Source organism: Colossoma macropomum, unplaced genomic scaffold (assembly GCF_904425465.1).
Source record: "Colossoma macropomum unplaced genomic scaffold, Colossoma_macropomum, whole genome shotgun sequence".
NCBI lineage: Eukaryota > Metazoa > Chordata > Actinopteri > Characiformes > Serrasalmidae > Colossoma > Colossoma macropomum.
This window is the reverse complement of record NW_023494803.1, coordinates 26,182,581-26,205,359: the sequence shown is the minus strand read 5'-3', so window position 1 is coordinate 26,205,359 and position 22,779 is coordinate 26,182,581. Positions and strand designations below refer to the sequence as shown.

Genomic DNA, 22,779 nt, shown 5'->3' with positions numbered 1-22,779 from the left:
TGCTAAGCACCTGATCTCTTTTTCCACAGAGCTGGCACCAAGTACACTGTGAATGTGTTTGGCGTGTTTGATGGAGGAGAGAGTATGCCCTTGGCTGGAGAGGAGAAGACCACTCTCTCTGATGAGCCTGCTACCCCACCTATCCAGGCTCCAGGTAAAGTGACCTTCCGACTCATTCACATTGTGCAGCTGTAGTAAACAGATAGATTAAATTATGTGTAGTTTTAAATCCTGAAGCAGTTTGATGTGGGCCATAAATGTCCCAAATAGATTCGAAACATGTTTGATAGCTATATATGTATTCGCTGGAAAACATAATAAATCTATTTTTTAGTTTGGGTTTAGGACAGGAATAGATAATATGGGCTTGCTTAGTTTATATGGTTCCCTTTAGAGACTGTAGAGACTCAGATCTCAGTGGTGTGCAGTGAAACTTGATTGTTGAAACTTCATATAAATGTAAAAGTTAGTATGAGGATTTGTATCAAACTTGTGGCCAAGTTTAGACTTAGGTTTTAAGTTGTGGTTAAGGTCAGGGTAAGATTTTTACATTAGATATTTCGTTGAATTTTATGATACGTTGTATGATACGGAGGGTCTGAACAATAGGATAATTTTGTGGTGAATAGAGATACTGATTTTAAGGGACTAAAAATTCTGATAGCCAATAATACTGGCCAGTATAGTTTTATTTGAATTTTAAATTGTAATTTTAGATTCCAAAAGTTTTCGTTAAACAGTGCTTCACTGACAGGTATGACTGTCCGTTTTTAATTGTCATGTTTCTCAAACTCAAATAAATTGCTGTGATACAGTTAAACAGGGGCTGACTTATACTGGGTTCTGTGAACTATTGTCGGGTGATCAAAAGTTTGAATCCTACTGATTAATTGAATCCTGCTAATTAATTACCAAAAAAGTTGGCAGATTTCGCTGCATTATCCATGATATTTTTGTCTATACTGATAAAACTGTGGTTCCTTAATATCGGCTGATATTATTGGCCTAATGATGTATTGGTTGGAGGTGAAAATCTGTTTAAAATAACATGTTACAGACTATGCAGACTAAATAAAAAATAAACTATAATCTCTGTTAGCAATCAGAGTTAAGTAACTGCACATGCCTTTCCTCCTGGCTAATTTTGTCACGAAAGAGTAGAAGCAATGACTATTCCATACAGTGACTTCATCTCAGGCTGCTTTTGGGTTTAGGAGCAGACGTGACAAAAACCTTATCTGTTCAGAATTATCAATGTTTCACAACCTAGCAGGGGAAGTGTGTGCGTGCATGTGAGTATGCGTGTGAGAAAAACAGAATGAGAGAGAGAAGAGAGGAAAATCTGACTTTTGCACTGAAAGTTTTGAGCTCAGATTGGCGACCTTGGTCTGGAATGCAGCTCCTTAATTGGGAGCAGATCCAGTGACTGGGCTCCACTGGCCAGCATGAGCTGGGGAGGAAGACAAGATTGACCCAGGCAAATCCTGCTGTCTTGCACTTTGACTGATATTTCTCACAGCACGTAGCTTATCACGCCTTCATAGCTGAACCATGAGTGCAATTAGATGGTAAATGTATTTAATGCTTTGAACCCTGGCCTTATTATTCAGGTTTATTGTTTAGTAAATACTGTGAAACCGCTATGTAAGTTTCATAGCTATTATGCTAATAGTATGTATATATATATATATATATACATACATATATATATGTATATATATATATACATACATATATATATGTATATATATGTATATGTATACACACACACATGGTAGGTGGGACCAGGTATTAGTATGCATATGAAGTTAATGGCTCATAACATTAAGCATTAAACATATTTTACATAAAAACTCAATTGTGTTTAAGCCATGGGACTAACAACTATATATTCATGATTATATGACCAAAAACTGCAATGAAATGACTAGAATATTATATTGAAAACTCTATATTCTAAAGTTATCTTTACCACTAATTACTATTTTGTTAAAATGGACAAAAATGGCATCACCAGAGCTAGCTTTGGCGAAACATACCTCAGGAGCTCTTGAAAGCTGTCACTGTCGTTGTCCTTCTCTACAGTAAACAGAGACGATAAAGTTGTCCATGTAATCACTTGCAGATGTTTGCTTTCGCAATGGTGCATTGTTGTAGATGTGCTATTGTCCTCTCAAAAAACACAACCATTTTAGCTGCACACTTCATTATTTAGCCCATTTAGTGAATCCAGATGTGTGTTGTGCCCTCATATGTGCGAAACATTCCACAACTTGAACAATAAACCTGTCTATTCAAATAGAAACTGTTGTTTACTGAAAATAAAATTAAATAAAATTAAGTTGTTAAACCAGAAGCACTGATCAAACAGTTGTTTATTTGCTGGTTAATCAGTTCATTTGTTAATCATTTAAACCCCTTGAGGGTGAGGAGTCCAAAATATGGGCATTTCAAAATATGAGTTTAAGGGGTAAATATGTGTGTGTGAAAAACAAAAGTAGTGAATACATAGGCATACTGGACAGTTTGTTAGTGTTAACTAAGTAAGTGCTTTCCTACTGATAAAGAGTTCAGATTTCTTTTTGTGTAGCATACAAGAACCAACACAACACATGAAGACTACAAGTCTAGGGCTGATAACCTCTGCAGGTTCTCTCCTGTGCTGAAATTTTGTCTAGCGTATTATTTGGCATTTAAATTATGTGCTGTCAGAAAGAGATAAATGCAGGCCACATGTGTGTGCATTCTGAAATAACCTGGAAGTCCTTAAGAGAATCTGTCCATACCTGTATTGCATGAATGCCAGGATTTTATCATCTATCCTCCATTAGAGAAAGGGTCTGTCAGTGATCAGTGGTAATGATCTTAAAATACAGCTTGTTGACAGCTATGTAATTATTAGCATGCATTAGTGATTAAAAAAGCTTGGAATTTGTTGGATGATTTACATGCATCGTAAATGTGAGGTGCACTCCAGAGTGTAATATATTTGTTTGGAGAGCTATGCCTATTATTCGGGGAAAAACATCTGTTTAGCTGGTACATTTTCTCCAGCTTTGGAAAATTCTCTTTATTCTCAGCAGAAAAGCTTGACTACATTCGTGTCAAGAGAACATTTTAACATGTGTACAAAATATTAGGGATACTTTGATTCTGAAATTTTCACAAGATGTTTGAGTTTTAGTTATTTCTCCCAATCCAGACACTCCGAGTATATAAATAAACAATAAAAGGCCTCAGTCAATTTTCAGTGTGAGCTTGTCTTGTTTTTGAGCTGCATGCGGCTGCATTCTTTCTGAGCAGGAGCAGATGGACGCCAGCGGAGCTGCATTCATTCAGGTGTCTGCAGATGATGCAGATGGAAAGGAGGTGCGGATCGGGGAATGCATAGATTCATGAAGAGCACACTGGTTCTCTTGTCATGAAGAAGAGTCTACATTGACCTCCCAGACAGTCTTATGATTGCTTGTTGCAATTTGTAAATGTAAATTTGTGTGATGTACTTAAACATGCAGAAAACAATGAATAAACTACTATTTATGCTCTGCTGGTCTGGTGTTTTTCAGCCCACCTCTGGGCTGTTTTGTGTGTGGTTCTTTTTTTATTTGTTCTCCAAAACATGCATTCTTTTTCTGACCTTCTTCATCTCCTTCAGCTTAGAGAGCAGCAGTGACTGAGGTTTATTTGTACTCTGACTCTGCTATTTTCTGCTTGCTCAGATGTAATGTGCAAAACCACTGCCCAGGCTGATATTGTTCTGCTAGTGGACGGCTCCTGGAGTATCGGCCGTCTGAACTTCAAGACCATCAGGGCCTTCATTGCTCGCATGGTGGGCGTTTTTGACATTGGCCCGGATCGTGTCCAGATTGGTAAGGGCTGTGTTTAGTTTAGTTGAGCTGCAGATTGGATGTGTGCCTAGAGGCAAGTGCTAGAGATCATGTTTCGCTTCTGTGCACAGGTTTGGCCCAGTATAGCGGAGACCCAAAGACTGAATGGCATCTGAATGCACACAAAACCAGAGAGTCATTGCTGGAGGCTGTGGCCAATCTGCCTTACAAAGGAGGAAATACACTGACAGGTCTTTAGCTCTGTAATATTCTGATATGTTGGTGCTGTATGAGGTTTCTTGAATCATAATCTCAGTATCCTTCAGCCATATGTGTTTAATAGTGTTATATTAAACATTATTAAGCCTAACTGCAGCCTTGATTTGGCTGATAGACTGTGGGTTTGGAAATCCTCTGCACTCATGTTATAACTGATTTACGTCTTTTTTTTCCGCAGGCCTCGCTTTGAATTACATCCTACAGAACAACTTCAAAGCCAACGTGGGCATGCGTCCAAACTCCCGTAAAATTGGTGTTCTTGTCACTGATGGAAAATCACAGGATGATGTTATTGCCAACTCTCAGAATCTACGTGACCAGGGCATTGAGCTCTATGCAATTGGTGAGGAAACTTTTACTCTTCCATGCAGAAAGACTGTGATATATATATATATATATAATAACCTTCATAAAATGGTATTCTACCTGAATACTCTTTAGATAGCACCCTTTAATTGACATAAGTTACATAACTATGAGCTTTACAGTTGGCAGGGTTTTAACCTAGCAGTCAAAAGTTTAGACACACCTGATTGAATGTGTTGAATGTATGACATTTTGACCTACAGGCTTATGTTTAAATATTTGAACAGTTGTTGCCTAAACAGATATAATTCATGCAGGTCATATCTGTGTATAAATGTATTTCAAAAATTAAACATTTGTTTTAGAATTTTCATGAAATGCCCCCTAAAAAGTAGTTTTTGGCAGCCAACAAGGCAGTTCTGTTGGAAAAGCATTTCAGGTTTCACCTTATGAAGCTACTTAAGAGAATGACAGGACTGCGCAAAGTTAACATCAAGGCAAAAATAGGCTACTTTAAGAATCTAAAATATAAGATTTTATTATTATTGTGATTATTTTGTCACTGCGTGATTTCATATGTATTATTTCATATTTGATGTCCTATTCTAAAATTTCTCCTAGAAACCCTTCTATAAGCTGTTATGTTTTATGGAAGCCCCTTCCCACCACATAAACGAGAAAAAATTGCCTACTGATGTTTCTGGCATCAGTATGTCAACATTTTGACTACCTCAAAAAAATGACTTATTTTCTCAAAATGTCAATGTACTATATCAAAATAATAACTTGGTATCTCATAATAATGACTTTCTATGCCAAAATAAATACTTATTTCCTTTACAAAATTTTGACTTAGTATCTCACAATAATGACTTATTTTCTCAAAATATTGACCAGCTATGTCAAAATAATGACTTATTTTTCGAAATATTCACTTACTATGTCAAAAATAATAATCTGCTATCTTGTAATGACTTATCCTGAAATAAGTACTTGCTTTTCTTGAAATTTAATAACTCAAAATCCTGAGAAACTAAATCATTATTTTGAGACTCTAAATCAATATTTTGACATACAGCTGCTTGAAACAGAGAAGGAGAAAAAACACAGATGGGAATGGGCTTCCAGAGTGTTTAAACATTTGACTAGTAGTGTATCTGAACATCCAACCTGGGCACTAATTTGGGTATTTGTTGAGGGTGGGTCTGGGCAAAAAAGGTCCTAAATGTTCTCGTCTGTTCACTGTGGTATGCAGGTGTGAAGAACGCTGATGAAAATGAGTTGCGTTCCATCGCCACTGATCCTGATGAAATCCACATGTATAACGTGGCGGACTTCTCCTTCCTCCTGGACATTGTTGACGAGCTGACAGACAATCTCTGTAAGAGCGTCAAAGGCGAAGGTAAGTCTAAGGGCATGCTCTAATGACCATCATAATGAAAGGACTCTTGTGTATTAATCTCAGTTTTGGCACAAACATGTAGAGCCATTGGGACTAAATAGAACCTACTGATGTGTTTAAGAGGGGCTGATGAAAGAATACCTGATGGCTAGGTCAGATATTTAGCCTGAGATGTACTGATAGTTTCACTAGTTGTTGAGTGCTGAGTAAATCTGCCTGCATCACCGAGGGAGGACATCTGAGAGGCTGTCCTGCAGCCAAGCTTCTATCTCATAACGATGCTTCCTAATTTTCTCTGTCATGATCAAATACCTTTGGATTAAGAGAGGGTTTTTTCCATTAAAGAAGCAGGAATTCCTTTTCTGTCAAAGCCTTTTGGGTAATCTAGCCAGAACATGTCAGCAGCAGCATACTTTCTTTTAGTGGGAGTCTGACTAAGGCAATAAGTGAAAGGTCATAGAAATAAGTGGAGGAAAGTTCTGACCCAATTGTTTTTTAGCAAAACAGAAAGCACAAGTGGCAAGGGAGACCCATTCTGTTTAAGTAAAGCCATTAAAGAGGTCAGATTTTAAACTGTCACCTTTATCCACTTTAGGAGGAGGAGTGGCGCCACCCACTGACCTGGTGACCTCCGAGCCGACCCACTATTCTTTCCGTGTCACCTGGACAGAAGCTGAGGGCCCTATCGAAAAGTACCGTGTAGAGTATGTTCCAGTGGCTGGAGGCCAAACTCGACAGGTATTGTTCTAATCTCCTCAGATGAAGAAACCGCAGCCTCGAAGTACAGTTCTGTGCAAAAGTCAGAGACCACCCTTTTATTTATTTAGTTTCCAGTCAAAATGGCTGTTAAATGCATATTTGATTGTTAGGAAGAAAGCAGAAAACGTATGTATGAAAACAAATTACACAGAAACCCTAACACTAAGTATAACATCAGATCTATTAGTATTTTATTTGTTCACTGTTTTACCTTTTTGTCTTTTTGGCAAATTTCTTTCTTTTGCCCATCTAAAATGGCTGTTAAGTACAAGTTATTCATTTTTCAGGAGATGTTTCTGTGGATATAAGATACATAAGATATAGATAATCCACTTCCATAAGGAAGTAAAAAAGTCAAAGGAAAATGTGAAACATAATTTTCTGAAAGATATTAAAGATATAGAAAAAGTGACACTCCCAACAACCACAATAAGTGTCACCATCAGATAAACAATACTTTAGGCTTTCAGCTTTGAGAGAAAATCAAGCTCCACTTTTCTAAGATTCAGATCTTAAAAAATCCTCAGGTGTTTCTGTCTTACGTTGTGAGAAGAGAACTCAACACTAAGAGCCTGAAAGGATGTGTAGCTGTCAAGAAGCTGTTACTGAGAAAAAGAAATTAACAGAAAAGAGGAGAAGTTGCACTAGAACACCAAAGCTGGACATCTGAGATGTGGAGTAGGGTTTTGTGGACTGATTAGTCTGAATTTGTAATTGGGATTATTTGGATTGTGAGAAGCAGAAAATGCAACCAACTTCTAAGACTGACCTTTGGAGGTGTGAAAAAAGCAGATTTCTTCGAAAAGCTTTGAAAGTTTGAAAAAAAATCGAAGCTGTAGTAAAAGGTGTTTTTTCCCCCGACACTTAACAATAATGGCCTTTATGACTGGAAATTAAATAAATCAAAGGGTGGTCTCTGACTTCTGCCAGTACTTTATATCTTAAATACATTCAGAAATTCTCTCAAAATACAAAAATGTACAAAAAAAAAAAAATACAAAATGGGTTAGCTAGTAGTAATCAGTATCAGTACTTTGTATATTTATAGTATTTTGAGTACTCCAGACTCACTCTGAGTTCGGTCAATATCACTTTTATTGGAACCATTCTGTGCGATGAGGTCTTGCAAGGCCAGTGTGCAAGTTTACAAGGGAAAGCAGGGAATTCCTACATTGTTATTATATGAGTTATTTATTGGAGAAGTTCTTCTGGTTCACCTAAAGTCACCTCCAGAGGAGACCTCACACGCGCAACCAGTGTGAGACAGTTTTTTACGTAGAAGTGAACTTTTCATTCATTAAAGCACTTCTGTAAGGCAATCTGGACATCATCGTCCAAATGCTGTAAATGTAAATTAAAGTGACATATTGAGACACAGGCCACTACCACACCACTATGTTTCCATGGTTTTGTTTTAGATACATATAATTCTATGATATAAAACTAGACTTTTCTTTGATCTGAAAATATGCATGTAATTCATTGTGATCTCATAGTTTTATGATAGTTCATTTCATTATGTCTCATTATAAATGATGTGAAAGATGGTAAAACCTCTCCACCTTTATTGGAGTATATGTCCAGCACATTTGTTCTCTTTCAGATGTGGCCAAATCATTAGAGATAAAAGAAAAGTTTCCACTTGCCCACATCAGTACTAGGCCTGTGGTGTTTTTTCCCCTTAAAGGACGGCTCTTAAACGGGCAGCAAAACTCTGGCTGCAAACTCTGAAGAGCTGCATTGGGTTAAGGCCAAGTTTCAGCTTGAGATGATTTTGTTCATCTTGCCTTCGCGGTATGCACAGGGCTGTGTATGATTTTTGACTTCACTTCATTGATTTTTTTTTCACATGCATGAGTTGCACTGGATTCTTTTCAGCACTGTTAAGTGGCTTGATTGAAAACAGTTGCTTTGGATAACACACAATTTCTTTTCTTGGTACTGTAGTGGAATTCTGTCTTATGCTTGTCTGCAGAGTTCCCAATAAACCTGCACTTTCAGTATGTTCTCTGCTTAATATTTACTCACTTTGTGTCTCCTGTTGCAGTTATTTGTGGATGGGACAGTGACCACGGTGGTGTTAGAAGGTCTGGATCCATTGACTGAGTACGCAGTGAATGTTTACTCTGTGGTTGGGGAGGAAAGCAGTGAGCCACTGAGAGGCACCGAGACCACACGTAAGAGCCAATTTCAAGTCTACCACAAGTGTCTTTTCATAAAAACTGAGCCAAAGCCTCGGTACTGTTCCAATTAAACACGTTAAGTTCCCGTTTAATGGGAACATGGTTATTATTTTTAAGACGTTACAGCAAATTGTAAAGTTTTTACTCTTAAAAATACATCTAATAAAATATCCAATTATTTGAATTAACTTTATCTTTATCTTGCTGTCTGTACTGTGACACTCAGCATTTCTAGCAATTAGAGTGCTTTATTGAGGCTTTCACTCAGATTGCTTATTTTTTTGTTTTTACTTAAAAATGTGATTCATTGTTGATGTAGCAAATCCTTTTAAGCAGCATTGCTTTGACCACAGAACTATTTCGTAGTCCTGGCCTGATGTTCTCTACACTCTTTCCAGTGTACAGTAGCAGAAATTTAATGCTGGATTTGTTTAACTGTTTTGGAAACAAACTATTTTTCCAATAAACTAAGGCCTCATTTGCAGACGATATTAAAATGTGTCCTTGTTTAGATTCTGAGCATGACTAGATGTCCATGGGCAGATGGAAGCGCTCATGGTTGGATTAAACTGCGTCTTTTGTGCCTTTAGAACCACCTCCTGAGGTTGGCCAGGATGCATTTTGGCCTTATTACAAAGTATACATTTCGGAAGCTACTGTCAATTTTCCACTTGAATCACTGGAAAGTTGGAGGGAAAACAAAAATTTGATCATGTTTCTCACAGCAAGGACACATTTGCATGCATTTAAGTGCAAGATATAAATGCATAAGAGATATATAAATGTTTATGTAGACACGGCTTTTCAAAGATGAATAATACCAGCTGTAAATGAGTCCTTAGACATTTGTTAAATTATAGCCTGTATAATATAAGTTAAACAGTACATTAACTCAATTTGAGCCAAACTTTTATTCATAGAAGACAAGGGTTTGCTACAGCACCTTCATAATATTTAGACTAGAAACATGGGTTGAAAAGCTGTGCTGTGGAATGTGTGCATTGCTATTGCTGTATGTGATGTTATGTTTGATACAGCCTAAACATAACCATCATCATTCCCTTCACAGAGCCGTGAATGCCGTGAATGTTATCAGCATGATGCTGCATGGCACAGCAAAGTGTCATCGTTTTATTCATGCCTTCAATGTTTATAATTCATTGCTGTTTGTTTTCATGCACTGTCGTGCAGCCTGTGCAGTTGTTGTTGTTGTTGCCGTATCTATATGGTTTCAGCGTGCGCTGTGTTTGTCTGTCATCATCATCATCATTCATTTCCCATCAATGTGGATGTGTAAAATCGATTGCCATCCATCCATCATCTTCCATGCCTCCATCTTGTCCGTGTTCCCATCATGCCACGCCAGAATGCGTGCATTCATTCATCCGCGCCTCTGCAAGGCTCGAGTTATAGGCAGATAGACAGGAGAAAAGAACTAAAGAAAGAGAGAAAAGACGTATTCCCCTCTGTAGTGCCTCTAAATACTGCGAGGAGCATGACCATCTACAAACAGCGTGCCACCTCCATGAGGGTGAAGTGGGAGCCCGCTGAGGGAGCCACAGGCTACATGGTGCTTTACAAGTCTAAAAATGCCACTGAGCCCACCGATGAGCAGGTACGATCAGTGCTTCAGCTCTCCACTTCAGTGCTGCAACCACTGCAGTGCTGCTGCCCAACATCAGAAACACATCAAAATAGCAATCTGAACAATACCAAAACTAATAGAAGTACAAGGTTCGGTATTCTCTTACAGTCAGATTTTCATTCCATAATAAAAACTATGCAGTGAGGCAGTCCTATCTTCTTAAGACTAGTTGTGAAGAGCAAGATTCAAAATAGCAAGGTTTTAAATTCTCTGTGAAACTGTTCAAGTGAAACTCATTGCCTTTTACTGCAGCCAGCCAAACAGACCTTAAAAGCAAATCTACAATAAAAGGCTCTATGACCATTACTGCAGAGGATTTGCAGAGCCAAATATGGCCAGCTTCACTGACATAGTAAACAGTTGGCAACAATGTTTGAGATTATGTAGATGCCTTCGAACTCCAGTGGACTACAAATCATTTTTGGCTTTTTTGTTGCAAAGAATAAGGCCATGCTAGTGATTTGAATCTTAGAGAAGCCATCATGTGATGAAAAGATGAAGAAAATGATGTTTAGCAGTCAGTGCTGGCATGTATCTGATATACAATGGACATAATCCAGTTTTCCACCCAGGGATTGGGTGTTTAGAAACTGTCCAGTCATTTCAGGTTAGTGAGTGAAAACATGGCAAGGAAATGAGGACTGATCACTCTCAGCCCTGTTCTTTTATACACAGACATACAGTACTGTGCAATGTCAGAGACCACCCCTCAATTATTCCCTCTTCTGTCAGAACAGCCATTAAGCATAGGTTACTCCTTTTTAGTGTCAGGACAAAAAGATGAAAACATACAATTAGCAGAAAATTACACAGAACCCTCAAGAATATTTTTGTAAAAAATATTTAGTATACTATGTCCACCCTTTGTCTTCATTACAGCTTCCATTCTTTCCAGAAGACTTGTTTTCAGTTTTTCAAAGAAATCTGAAGGGATATTTTTCCACACCTTCAAAGTTCAGTCTTAGGACTTGGTTGCATTTTTTGCTTCTCATAATCAACGCAATCCTAAACACATTCCGTGATGTTAAGGTCTGGACTGGAGGTGTGGACAGTCCATTGTTCTGAGAACACTGGGAGCTTTTTGTTTGATTTGCCAATTTTCTTTTTTTTTTTGTCTGTTTCCTTTTCTTAGCAACGGCTTCTTGATAGGTGTTTTGATAGGTGTTGTATCCTTTTAAACCCATCATTTTGATTTGTCTTCTCACATGGAAGTATGGACAGAAACACTTCTGAGAGTGACTGTTTTAGTGGACTATCAGTTCTTACATGGTTGTTAGGAGTCCCATTTTTTCTGTATTTTTCAGTTTTTGAACTTTAGTTTTGGAAATTCCTGTACTTTCTTTTCTTTATGCGAGTGGGTTGTCATATATCAAGTCTCCTCAGAAATATCTCCTGAAAAATTGATAACCATTTTGACACCATTTTGAACGTAGGGTAGTCTCTGACTTTGCATAGTACGCTACATATTTTCCATCTTATGTGTGTATGTACAAACATACCTGTAGGTATTTTAATGAGCTAATAATCATTTGTAGGACACGGTGAATCTAAATTTTTTTCTTTGAGCCTTATAAAATCTTCTTATTTAAAATATTGTTCTTCATTTTGAAAATGTAGCCTTTTTTTTCACGTGTCAAGCTGCATTCTACGAGGACCATAGCACTGCAGGTTTTAGTGAGTAATATACTTAATAAAAACCTATAATCTAATTGCTGGCCTCTCTGTACTGGATCAGGTATGTTTGAGTAAAAGAAGCACTAAACCCTACAGTACTGTGACCCAGTAGAAACGCAGTTTAGCACTCTAAACTGATTCTCCTGGAGTGATCCCACAAGTGCTGTGATAATGCCCATCAGGCTTTGACTGTCGATATGGTTAACTTTCACAGATACGTGTGAAAGCCAAGATCACAGACGTCCAGCTGAAGAACCTCCTCCCCAGCACAGCCTATGCCATCACCGTCTTCGCCATGCACGGCGAGTCGACCAGCGACCCTCTCACTGATGTGGGGGTGACCCGTAGGTGGTGCTAGAGCATGCTACCCCAAGCAGGGATGCTTGACATGGCCTTCAGATTCTCACTGCTTGTTTGTTTGTGTGTTTGTGTTTATCTCTCCCTGATCCGCAGGGCCGCTGCCTCCAGCTGGTGAGCTGAGGATAACAGATGTGACCCACAGCACCATGCTGCTGGACTGGGATGCTGCGCCTGGGCCTGTGCGCAAGTACATTATTACTTACAAACCTGAGGAGGGAGAGGTGAAAGAGGTGAGCTCACCATAAATCATGCTAGCACAGATAACAAGCTCAAGCATTCAAAAGTTTGGAATTACCCATCAGATTATTTTCTGTAGTATCTTCTAAACTAATTACATTAACTTATACAAAACAAACTAGATACCACAATGTGTCTTTAGGTGCTTTATTCAATATTTTGAGGACAGCAAGAAGTTATTAAATGATACATAATACACATGAATTATTAATTTCCAAAAATTTGATAAACCTGCAGTATGTAAGCCTTTTTTGTAAATAATTGCATTGCAATATACATTTCCACCAGAGAGGTCTCCAAATCCCCAAATCTACATAGTGCAGCTTTAGTTTATCTGCTTTGAGATTTGATAACTATTTTTGAAATATTAGGCATTCTGTAGTTTATTAGTAATTCTATAAAATCCAGTCAATTTAGGATAGTCTATAACCGTGTTCAATGTTCTAGAATTCTTTTCAGCTTTCTACTATTTATTTGAAACCTGTGAACACAGGTTAGCATATTACTCTTTATACATCCATCTGCAAACACATGGGTTTTATATTATTGAAAACTTTGATTCCAAACTTTTGAACCGTAGTATATGAGGACGTCACCTGTATGAATTGCACAAAGTCTACTAGTGCTCAGTGGTAACATGCCAGAACTTTGGTTCATGGGGGTAGGCTTATAGCAGACTTATCCACTCTTTGAGGCCAAAGCCATGAAATGTCACCAGTGCACCTATTTACTGACTTAGTACTTCTTGCTGGGTCATGGCTCTATCAGTGCTTCATCTGGAAAGATCTTTGTCTGTTAGTGCAATACACCAGCCGTATGACCAAAGAAGGAGACGCTTGTTGATGGATACGAATCCTTTAACTTATCGCCCCAACAAACGGGTTACACAACCCAATGGAAGCAGCAGCTGCAGAAGGACTATGCAGCAGATCTCCAGGGTCTTTGTTTTTGGAGTGAAAGACAGGGACAAAGAAGAGATTATGCTACCAGCAGAAAATGGAGAGAGCAGATGCCATGAGGATGGAAGCTTGTGGATTTTTGAGTGGCATGCAGCAGCAACCCTGTCAATCCCATGCTTTTGGATGTGCATTTTATTGCTGGATCTTTATTTTTTGTTTTGCAGAGCTGGCCGGGTCAGCCCTGGCCAGAGAAGCGCTACATCCTGAGACATAAATCTAAGCACTGTGCTGCTCGTAACTCTTAGTGCTGGGACAAAAGATGAAGTAAACACCCCCACACAGGCTGAGGCACAGGTGGACTGGGTCCTGAGAAAGCACCATCAACCTATAAACAGGAGCAGCTCCTCTTACCTGATAAATGATAGAACACAATCGCATCAAGAGCTCAAGCCTAGTTATGCAAGAACAGGAAGTGCTTTTTCACCCTCAGGCTTCAGAATAAGTTTCTTAGAAGCATTCCTGCCAAGTTTTTGTCTGAGTCTGAAAGGCCGTTACAAATTCACTGGCATGGGATGACCACGTGTGCACAAGTCAAGACATAGATTTCATTAACTGCAAAGGCTTGAATGTGAGCCCACACTTCAGTTCCCCACTACATAATGTAAAAACAGTTTGATAGAAGTTACCGACCAATTATAGCAGTTACTGAGTAATTATCATTCTTACATTTGAAAACGCAATAAGCCTTAAGTTAAAAGGGTTGAAGGGCCCATACATTTTTTGTTTAATTTCTTTCCAAAAACAGTCATAATTCATTTCTCCATGAGCATTTCCACCCTTTGTTTGTCCCTTAGAGTGGACAGGCTAAACAAACTGCATTAACGTTAGCTCTTATTGGCTGCCTATACACTGCATTTAAAAACAAAACTCATAACGATGACATTAATGAGTGATGCTAAATTGCTGTAGGCTGAATTGGCTGACATATGTAATATGAGTGTTAAGATACATGTGTTGTTTTTTGTGACATTACAAAAACAATGAATTCAAAAAGCGTTATTTTTCCAGCCTGATTTCCATATTTCGACTGTATGAATTGGGGACTGAATGGTACATTTTGAGAATTTATTGATATTTGCACAATATACTAAACACTTTCATAAATCAATCAATCAATCAATCAATCAATAAGTAAATAAGTAAATACAGTTATCTATGATATGGGTCCTTAAAGAATTCTCTGTTTCTCTAATGGAAGTGCTTGTAGCAAATAAAATGATTGCTCATCTTTTCAGCTTTAAATTTGTTTTTGTGTAGCTTGAAGTGAATATGGACGTGACAACAACAGTCCTAGATAACCTCAAGTCACAGACTGAATATGATGTGGCCGTCACTCCAGTGTATGACTCTGGAACTGGCAATTCAATGCTCAACCAAGCTACCACAGGTAAATGCACTGTAAAAAATTATATTTTAGTAAGGGAAAACATCTTAAATCTAAACAATACAACTAATATTTTTCATTAATGGTTGTAAGAGTATTTTATTATTATTAACCCTATTTCTAGATTTTTTCCTTATTTTAAGTAAGTTTATCTAGGGAAATTGTCTTAGTGGCAGAGAACTGAGAAATAGAAGAAATAGTGCTCAAAGCAAGCACAATTATTTGGCAATTAGAGATGTATCTGGAACCCTTTCACTTGATATAGTTATTTAAAACAAGAAGAAAAGTTCCAGAAATACATTAAATCATCTTCTAATATTCCTCAACAGTCATAAAATGAAAAATAGTGGATATATCAACTGAATTTAAGCCAAGATGTAGTTTTTTGGATTGAGTTATACCAGTGTGACTTTACACAATACCATATTACAACTGAAAATAATTACTTGAAGTGAGAAGATTAAATCTCAAGTTCCTGATAAATTAGTTCTCTTTTCAGTAAATATGATGATACACTTTTAGAGAATTTTTATATGGCATCTTCTTGACCTATTTGTAAACAAATATTCTTCATTGTCCTCAACTTTGTAGATGTTGTCCCAGCTCCAAAGAATTTACGGTTCACTGAGGTGACCCAGACCAGCTTCAGGGCGCACTGGGAGCATGGTGCCCCTGATGTGGCCCTCTACCGCATTGGCTGGACCAAGTCCGGAGAGCGCAACTACGTATATGTACGGGCCCTAAATGAGAGAAACTTAATGATAATAACTCTGTGAATGCTATTTGATGTCTTACATTTTCTTATTGTTTCTCCCAGGACATCCTGAGCAGTGATGAGACCACTCATCTCTTGGAGAACCTAGAGCCAGACACCCTGTATGATGTTTCTGTTACTGCAATTTATCCGGATGAATCGGAGAGCGAGGATCTTATCGGAAGCCAGCGCACATGTAAGACAAGTCCAGTTAGTTTAAAAAGTCTAGGTCAATTTTTTTACATTACATAAGAGGAAATATACATAAAATATGTATAAATAATGTATATTTAGGTGCCACAAGCATTTGTGTTGTGAAAGACTTTGTGTGTGGTGTTCTTGTGAAAAAAGGAAAGCTTTATAGGGGAAAAAAACGCAAGTCAAGCTGGAATTTTAACAAGCGTTCTCTTTTTCTCTCATCTCCGGCTCCTGCAGTATCCAAGATAGTAATTACACCTCGTGAGTATTTTGATCTTATTCACTGAACATAAGGCAAAGCTGTGATTATCATAAGAAGTACAGGATCAAATCTGACTCCTCTCCTCTGTAGCTCCCAGTGGTCCCCCTCAGAACCTGCAGGTGTACAACGCCACTACCACCTCCCTCACGGTGAAATGGGATCATGCCCCAGGCCGAGTGCAGAATTACAGGATCACATACGTGCCTGTGGCAGGAGGCAGGAGTCAATCGGTAAATCACTTAATAAATCATCTTTTGTGTGTTCTTGCAGGAAGGTTATAAAGAGGAATTACCCTAAAACAATATAAAGCCATTTATTCATTTATAAATGAAAGTTATTAATTTCCAGTCAAAACATGCATTAGGTACAGTGTATATGAATATATGTACAATACTGTGCAAAAGTCTTAGTCACCTGAAGTTTGGTCCCAGAGTTCTCCTCGACACCCCAAGCCATTGCATGGAGTTGTTTGAATCCATCAGCACACCTGATTTAATTTGATTAGCCAAACCAGGTACTTTATGAGAACTACAAATAATACTGGGCTTCCTTGAGGAATGGTTTGGAAATGGTTAAATAAAAATCATGACATACATAAAATCAGCACTTTTTGTATTAATTGCAGTCATGAAAATTGCTTAAAACAATTAAAATGACCAGCACTCTGAGTTTTTAATTATAATGAGAATACCACATATAACATTAGAATAAATAGAAATAAACATAAATATTGTAGAAAATAACATGATTTTTGTTTTTTAAAATATTTCTATCTTGATTAGGAGAGATGAAAAGGATTAAAGTTTTGTTGAGTGCAATAGCCATACAAACATTTAGGCCCCTTGTTCTTACACCGAAAAAAAATTGGAATGGCATTCATTTGCATGTAATTATGATTTCACCATACTCCTCCTCAATGATAAAATGTTTCAGTCTTTCCATTCTGTATACTTTTCTACACTTAGTGTTTTAGCTGAGGCCAAATAGTTCTGAACTTGTGATTGCTTAAACTCAACCAATTAGTGTTCAAATGCATATGTTTCTACTTTTCCCTATGTTCTGTACATTTTCACCGAATGATCCAGAATTTCCATGGAGTTTGAAATGGAAGGGGTTTTACATTGAGAGGAAAGCCATTTTGTCAAGATAGAAATCAGTCGGTTGGAGCCACAAACCAGCAAAATGTTGAGACATTGCTGGAAAGCTGGAAGAAAAGAAGCAGAAGCCTGCCAAGGTTTCTTGTCCTTCCAGTCTTTCACCAAATATTAGGAGCAATGGGAATCATACTTTCTTCACACACACCACACATCATGTGAGGAAAATCTGATTAGCATTAGAACTGGAAGGGCTTGACAGCATGTCTGAGTAAGTGTGCCAGACTTTGCTGATAAGACCAAATTCAATTGCTTTAAAAGATGGATCAACATTTGTGCTTCTGTTAAACACGGGGTTTTACATCGAAGAATCAAAACGGCCAGACGATCTAGTTGTTTTGGGCAGACTAATAGACTAACAGAAATGCCATACAGTGTGATTAACTATATTAAGTCAAGACACTGGTTGGACCAGAAGTCTGCGGGAGGGGACATCTCCAGGAGCAGGCTTGCACTGCTTTAAACTATTGCACTGCTTTAAATTATCAGTGGCTTTTTACTTGGCTTACTACTGACCAAATGTCTTATCTGAAAAAGAAACATTCTGCATTATTCAACCAGAGAACTGTGTAAACAAGGTCTTTTCCCATTCATTTGTCTTAGTGTTTCATAGAGTTTTACTACAAATTCAACATATTACCTATCAAGAGTAGAAACATGATTAAACAGCAGGCTGACCTCAGAGCTGATTTAAGCTGTGACTGTCACAGTCACTCAGTCTGTGGAGAATTGACAGACAGACGTGTAATCAGCTCTTTGCGCGGGTTATGGTTTATTTGTTGCTAAGCTATCAGAAATGCAGAGGAGTAATGGTTGGCCTTAAGACTACAGCTGATAAGAGAAGAGAATTCTCCTGCTGTCTTCTCAACTCAACATTTATCTCAGCAGAGCAACCCACTTATAAACAAACTCACTGTCGTCTGAGAGCATGCTTTTTTTCATGTGGCTGTTGTCCTTCTCCCATGCAGACTCAGATTGGTGGGAAAAAGAATACAATCACTCTGCAGAAGCTGACCCCCGACACCCCCTACTTCATCACTGTGGCTGCCATATATCCAACTGGAGATGCCAAGGACATATCTGGTCAAGGAAAAACATGTACGTCACCTGCATCTTCCTATTCGCAGCTCTTCATGTCTATTGTGCAATCCTGTTAAAAGAAAATTCCACCGATTTTTTTCATGTTATTTCAGGTCTTAATAGTAGTTATGAAACAGTTAGTTCCAGTAACGTCTGATTGACTGGCATTCTCTCCGTGTTGTTATTTTTGGTAACAGCACTTTTTTCCCCACTATATCTGTATCATCCTACTAACCATCAGGTGTTAAGTAACAACAATGGTGGGCTTTTTTGCTTTACTTTTTTCTTTACTTCAGTTGAAGCAATCAAAATATTTCTTCACTACTTCAATCGAACACTTGGGGTTGTGTGTCCCTGCAAATAACATCACTGGCGATAAAACTCTCCCTCTTGCCTTCTGTTGCTTAAATAAAGGATAAAATGTAACTATAATAGGTGTATTTACACAAGCTGAATTAGAACTGACCTTTTTGAACACCTATTTTTCTAGTGCCTCTTGGAGGAGTGCGAAACCTTCGAGTCACTGACCCAACCACGAGCACTCTGAACGTACAGTGGGATCCAGCTGAGGGCAATGTTCGCCAGTACAGAATCTACTATCAGGCTGCTCCAGGAGGCCCAGAGGACATGGTATAAAAGCCCACACAAACGACCTCCTATTAACTCAACTACATTTGAAAAGCTTAAGCTTTTGTGTTAGTCTAATGGCAAACCAACCAGTCCAAACCACCTATTCATAGTGTTACTGTCACAAATAGCTTTCAGCACCTTGAAGAAATTAGCAAATGCATATGCAAAAGTGACCATGAACTCTACTGGTTTCTCTTTTTTTCAGGTTCAAGTCCCTGGAAACACTATGAACACTGTATTGAAGAATCTTCAATCTGACACTGTGTATGCGGTCACTGTGGTGCCAGTGTATGCAGCTGGAGAGGGCAAACGCATGACTGAGAATGGAAAGACATGTGAGTCAAAAAGCTTTCCTAGTGTATTCACACATTTTTCAACGTATGAAGTGTGTATATTCAACACAAGTGTAGAAGCAACCAGAGAGATTTTTAAAGGTTCAGAAATATATGACACGTTTCAGCCAGTTTGCAAGGATATAGTCTTAATCTAACATATATGGGATAAAGCTTTTATAGTACAAACTACTAATTTGACTTATTCAATGCACCTCATTGAGTACATCTTAATAAAGATGCCTTGAGCATCTGGATGTGTCCACATGCATAAAACATCTGTAAGCATGTAAACATCCAATTGATAAATATTTATATAATTAAATTAAATACTAAGGGGATTTACCTAAGCTGAAGGATATACTGAAGCACATTGCATTAAACCTCTTAACTGCTGTTTTATGCTGAATTGTTAGTTACACTTCATAACATATACATAAGCATTTAATAGCATATTTATAAAGCAATAATTGAGTATTTATCAACAGCTGATGTAATCGTAAGATGACATAAAATGTTACATGAAGTAAATGACATTGTATTCCCTTAAACTAAAGTAATGGACATTTGTTCTATTTGTAACACTGCTAATGAAACATCATTTCCAAGTAACGGCGCTTAAACAAGGCCTGGCAGAGGCCTTAATCAAAACACTAAATACCTTTATGTCACCCTTATGTCAGCCCCTTAAAATGCCAGGCTTATTACTTCATAAAACATCTTATATCATTGTGCGATTAAGGGCATAAGCTCATAAATAAATACTCAAGTATTGCTTCCATACATAATTCAAAACATATGCATGAGTTATAAAGTCTTAATGCAGGAAGCCTTCAAATAAAGTGTTATGTAATTGTTTTCTTTATTTTTTCACTGGTTACCACAGTGACAGAGTTAAATGCATTAAGACAACTTTATTCAGGCCTACGCCAGTGCGACATAACATTTGCACACAAGAAAAAAAAAAGGAAAACCCTAATTGATCAGAGTAAGAAAGCAACATCTTGATAGAACGGTAGATGGACCTTTTGTTCTATGTTAATAAACATAATAATTGTCCATTATCACTTGGACAAATATAATGCTTATGCTATGCTTATTTTTACAAATTTAGTGCCCCTACAGATCTTTTGCCATGTTTTGTGTGTATATACTTTTAGCTAGATGTTAGATAGACATTTAGCTTTTGGGTGTTAGGCTTTGTTCTTCATGGTAGCGAAGTGCAGCTGTTCATTCAGGTCATAAATAAAGCCTCTTAAGCTTTACCCCACAGAGAGTCAGCTTTACAGGATTGATCAGTAGGGGAGGACTGCCGATGTGTTGGCAGCTCCATAAATGTGTCTACAGACTGGGCTTAATGAGGCCCAGTTTATGGGCTGTAATGTAGTGGAGTTGCAGGGGTTCAGGGGATCCATGAGTAATCTCCTTCCCTAAATGGAAAACCCTGGGAGATGCAAAGACATAAAAGGCATTCTTTCAGTGACTTTCAAACCAGTGCCCCTCATTCCAACAGGTTTATAATGTTCAGCATTGTTTCCCGTCGCTCAGTTACGTTGTAGTTGGGTTTCCCATAATATGCATTACTTTATTACCGTATGTCCTTTGAATTTGTGTAACAGAAGCGGCACTGTTGTAGGTTTTTAACACAAGCAGCTGAGAGTTACATATTGGAAAGACCTCATTTACATAATCGTTAACAAAGTCAGCTAAACACAATATAACACAATACACAAAAAACTCACTGAAATTCATTTACTGTCATGTTTTCAAGGTTATTATTGTTGTTCAACTTTTGAGAATATTATGTTTCCCTGTATCATACTAGTACTTGTGCTTTGTGTTTTTAAAAGCTGTGATGTGGTTGCCACTCTTCATCACTCCCCTTCTTAATATAGTCAACCTGCTGAATATTACAGGGACCCATTTGCTTTGGATTAAAAGTTCAGAAAGCTTGTCTGGTTCCCATTGTAGTGTCTTTTTTCAAACATTTTTTGCTCTGTGCTAGAGATCTGTCCTCATAACAGTGGCTTCTTTGGTTGCAAGGTGTTTTAAATCAGCCTCAAGTCTACTCATGTTTTCAAACAATTACGTTCACAGCTGCGAATGCCGAATGCAAGCCCTACTAGCATCAGTTTATATTATTCTCAGTCAAGAAAGCTGAGCTTAGGTCCCATTAAGTGATGCAGAAAGTTATTTCCCTCTTCAGTCCCTTACTTTTTTCCTCTTTCTCTCTTTTTATGACACCCCTTCCCCCCTTCCACATAGTGGTGCGCACCCCTCCCAGGAACATCAGGGTTTATAACCCTACCTCAAACAGCCTGAATGTGCGCTGGGAGCCTGCATCAGGTGATGTGCAGCAGTACAGGGTCGTCTATGCTCCACTCACTGGAACCCGCCCGTCCCAATCTGTGAGTTTCACTGCATCATTAACCCTGTCTTTCCTATGTCCTGTCATTGATACATTTAGAGACTTTAACAATGCCTCCCTTAACTCTTTACAATCAGCAGCTCTAACACAACCATGTCCATGTTTGGCATAGAACAATGTATCAGCATGTGGAATTGGAGCTTTCCGTGTTTTCTATTGATGTATAAAAGAAGCACAATGCTGCATTTATTGTGAATTGCACCGCATGTGCACACATTTAAAAAGAATTCAGATCAATAAGGACTTATTATTGATTTGTTTCATTAGGGTAACAATAAAAGAAAAATAAAATATATTTCTTTTCATGTGTTTGCTTGCTCTAAAAGGTCATTTTGAGACAAAAAAACCTACAGATTGTTTAGATCATGTTCTTTACATTTCAAAATAAATGCAACAAAAACTTTGAGAAATCGTGTTATAAAATTAGAAGATGCTGACTTAGTTTCTGCATTAGCATTAAAGGGTTACATGCATATGGTTTACAGTGCAGGGCTGGAGCAGCAAAAGTTTCTCTATGCAGATTAAAGACTAATAGATTAGGGATGCCCCATTCTGGTCCTGGAGGTCCAGGCACAGTTTGGACATTTCCTTGCTCAAATGCACTTACACAACCTGCTTTCTAACTGCTGAGTTGAATCAGGTGTGTTTAAGCAGGAAAATAACCAACTTGTGATCAGAACTAGGCACCCCACCCTACTTTAGACAGTTTTGTGTATGTTGTGTCAGATATCTGGCCATGATCTATTAGCAGACTTACACTAATGTGATTGGAATTGTTTGTGTTTATTGCTTGTCATCACATTTTCTCATAACCTCTATATCAGATGAGAAGGAGACTAAAAGCCCTATTAAACGATTTCATTCGCCTTACATGTGAACATGAACATCCACATCTGTGAGAAATAGTGTGGGTGTGAGTGCAAAAC

At 38.0% G+C, this 22,779-nt stretch overlaps 1 protein-coding gene across 1 annotated transcript in view; it reads left to right on the top strand.

Moving 5' to 3' along the window:
- The window catches only part of col12a1a (collagen, type XII, alpha 1a), a 74,403-nt gene that overhangs the window by 23,304 nt on the left and 28,320 nt on the right, over positions 1-22,779 (top strand). The window contains 19 exon segments of the mRNA XM_036593161.1: positions 30-154; positions 3,720-3,869; positions 3,959-4,078; positions 4,285-4,449; positions 5,668-5,814; positions 6,410-6,552; positions 8,621-8,750; positions 10,229-10,371; positions 12,290-12,419; positions 12,529-12,665; positions 14,889-15,018; positions 15,607-15,746; positions 15,833-15,965; positions 16,205-16,228; positions 16,320-16,459; positions 18,352-18,481; positions 18,954-19,093; positions 19,299-19,428; positions 21,691-21,833. Of these exon segments, the coding sequence (XP_036449054.1) occupies positions 30-154; positions 3,720-3,869; positions 3,959-4,078; positions 4,285-4,449; positions 5,668-5,814; positions 6,410-6,552; positions 8,621-8,750; positions 10,229-10,371; positions 12,290-12,419; positions 12,529-12,665; positions 14,889-15,018; positions 15,607-15,746; positions 15,833-15,965; positions 16,205-16,228; positions 16,320-16,459; positions 18,352-18,481; positions 18,954-19,093; positions 19,299-19,428; positions 21,691-21,833 (2,500 nt within the window).